This window comes from Lissotriton vulgaris, chromosome 6, assembly GCF_964263255.1.
Source record: "Lissotriton vulgaris chromosome 6, aLisVul1.2, whole genome shotgun sequence".
Lineage (NCBI taxonomy): Eukaryota > Metazoa > Chordata > Amphibia > Caudata > Salamandridae > Lissotriton > Lissotriton vulgaris.
The window spans coordinates 931468754-931471576 of record NC_141694.1 but is presented as its reverse complement, the minus strand read 5'-3'; the positions used below and the strand labels follow the sequence as shown (position 1 = coordinate 931471576).

Genomic DNA, 2823 nt, shown 5'->3' with positions numbered 1-2823 from the left:
CACATGTTCTGAAAACATGTACTCAATTGGCTCCCAACATGTGGGCAGAGCCAAACTCTAATGCTCACTCTAATTGCCTGGTGACAGCTACGTTGTCAAGCCAGACCAAGTGCAAATTTGTTTACAGGTCGGACTGTCTGTGCTGTGCCCATATAAAGTCACTGTTTAAAAAAGGTTTGCTTGCCTTTTCCCGGATGAAGCGCAATGTGGAGAGTTTGATTTGGCTGTGTTGCACCGTAGGGTTACTTGCACTTTTATAAACGTTCGAACTTCTGTATTACCTGAAGCCAGGTAATGGAAATTAAATGTCTTCCCAGAGTTTATACTGCTATACAAGTTGCACTAGAACATGTTTACTATGCTGGTGTAGTTTGTGAATATTTGTATGTTTCCACACCTTCATTGCTTGATTTTGCTCGCAAGACAGTGTCACCATCACCTAAGGTGCGGATTGTGCAGATTGTGTGACCACTAATTACCACCCAGTTTCCCCCCAAAAAGTAAGTTTAGGCCCAGAGTTAGGCTTTGGGAGGGGGAAGCGTCAGGCAGACATTTTAGTTTTACTGAACAGGTATAACCCTCCCCCAATATTAGAACCCGCAATACTCAAGAGCAGACTAGTCTCAATAGTGAGTTATTTCAGAAGCTGCACTGATGTTGCACATCGTTCAGTGCCATTGATTAGAGCGTATTCCAAATTGGGGTGCTTTTGTGCGAACCTGAGAGTGCCACAGTGAGTTACAGATCAGTTAAAAATTTATATTGGAGCCATCATTGATCTTAATTAATTATTGAAAGCAAATGTTATAAGCCAGTATTGTAGTTTGTACTAACTTCATGTTATAATATTTTAAGTTACAGTGAGTTATTGTTTTTGATTCTAGCTCAAAGCGGACAGAAGCAGTGAGTCAGTGCTGGCTAAATAACTAGTGAGGACAAGGCAGACAACAGGCAGAGACTGCAGCTGCAATGGCAGACATCAGGTTGTGGTTGGCCGGAAAAACCACTGGAGCTAAAACTCCAATGAATAATGCAGGAGAGAGTTCAGCAGTTGGGAAAAGGAAGTCATTAGAAGAAATCCACCAAAAGCAAAGGGAGTATGTTAAAAAAAAAAGACAGAGAGTTGTACAACAGAAATGGCTTGAAGATTTCAAGTGGGCAGTGATTGAAGAACAGGAAAGTAACGGAGCCGCTACTGTCCTAGTTGAGCCCAGTTTTAAAAAATCTCAAGTTTTGTATTGTGGAGTTTGCAGGAAATTTCCTCATCTCGCAGATACTAAGTCTTCCCTATATGTTGGTGTGAAAGAAAAATTCAAAAGGGAGACGTTGGAATGGCACCACAAGAGCAAATCACATGAAAAATGCATATTACATGAAGCTGCAACTCAAAAGCCACAGGAGACCTGCATAGCCAAATCGATCACAAAAATGCATGAAAAAAATATCCGGCACTTAAACATTTTATTTAATACAGCCTATTATATTGCAAAACAAGGTGAGGCTTTTATTAAGTTTCCAAAACTCTGCTCACTGCAGAAAAAGAACAATCCTGAGTGGAATTTCGAAAATTATATGACTGATCATGCATGCCGTAACTTTGTAATAGCAATTTCCGAGACCCTAAAAATGACAATTCGATCCCAAATAGAAAATGCTAGGTTCCTCAGTGTTCTGTCAGATGGGTCAACTGACAAAGGAATTCAGGAACAGGAACTGATTTATGTACGATTCGTTTGTGAAGGCACCCTTGTTACCCATCTGTGTGACATTGTCAGCATGAAAAACTCCACTGCGTCCGGAGTGAAAAATGCTATTATGGTTGGCCTGGAAAGCATGGGCATATCTCTGGATATTCTGAGCCAGAAATGCATTGGTCTGAATACAGATGGAGCTGCTGTGAACCTCGGTACTAAATCTGGTGCTGTGAAGCAGCTACTGGACGAAGTCTCCAAGCATCAAGGATGGGACAATTGCAATCACATTGCAGTTGTGCACTGTGTAGCTCACAATCTAGAGCTTGCTGTGTGTGATGTTAAAAAAAAGAGTTCATACATATCCAAATTTGAAGAGGTACTCAAAGGATGTTTCAAACTATATTATTATTCGCCTAAGCGGAGAAGGGAACTTAAAGAGATAGCTGATATTCTGGAAGAGCAGTTACAACATTTTGGTGGCTTGCAGCAAATCAGATGGGTAGCAAGTCAGCACAGGGCAGTAACAGCGCTTAAGACAAACTGGGAATCTACAGTACTTCATCTTGAGCACCTTGCTACTGGTAGTGATGAATATTCAAACAAAGCCAAAGGATTGCTTCACAACATGAAATCGGAGAAGTTTCTTTATTTCTTGCACTTCATGATAGACTTCACAGAGCTGCTTCAGCAAGTGTCTAAGGCATTTCAACAAGAAGACACTCTTATTTCTGAAGTTGCAAGAAGAATCGAGGTGCTTCAACAGAAGCTAATACTGCTGAAAACAAAGCCAGGAAAAGCACTGACATAATTTCAATTGTTTTTTAAAGATGGAAATTTCGCAGGGGTCCCGTTACTAACACAGGCAAAGCCTGCTAGAAAAGGCAGCTCTAATGAAACTAGTGTCAAGGAAGACACTATTGAGTTAATAGAGAATGCTCTTTCTTTTATGAGTGACCGCTTTCCGAAGCACATCTCAGGCAAGCTGCATTCTTTGTTTAACATTTTTGATTTTACTTTGTGGCCAGACTCTGTTGAAAAGATTAGAGTTTTTGGGGATCAAGAATTTGAGGACCTTGTTATGTACTACAAAAAGGTACTTACTGATGAAGAAATTCAGTCTGCCCCTGGA

The 2823-nt window shown here is 40.6% G+C and overlaps 1 protein-coding gene across 1 annotated transcript; it reads left to right on the top strand.

Moving 5' to 3' along the window:
- Positions 1–969: 969 nt before the first annotated feature.
- LOC147708222 (zinc finger protein 862-like) lies at positions 970–2502 on the top strand. The gene has a single exon (XM_086925717.1). The coding sequence runs from the start codon at positions 970–972 to the stop codon at positions 2500–2502; it is 1533 nt and encodes a 510-aa protein (XP_086781843.1).
- Positions 2503–2823: the final 321 nt, after the last annotated feature.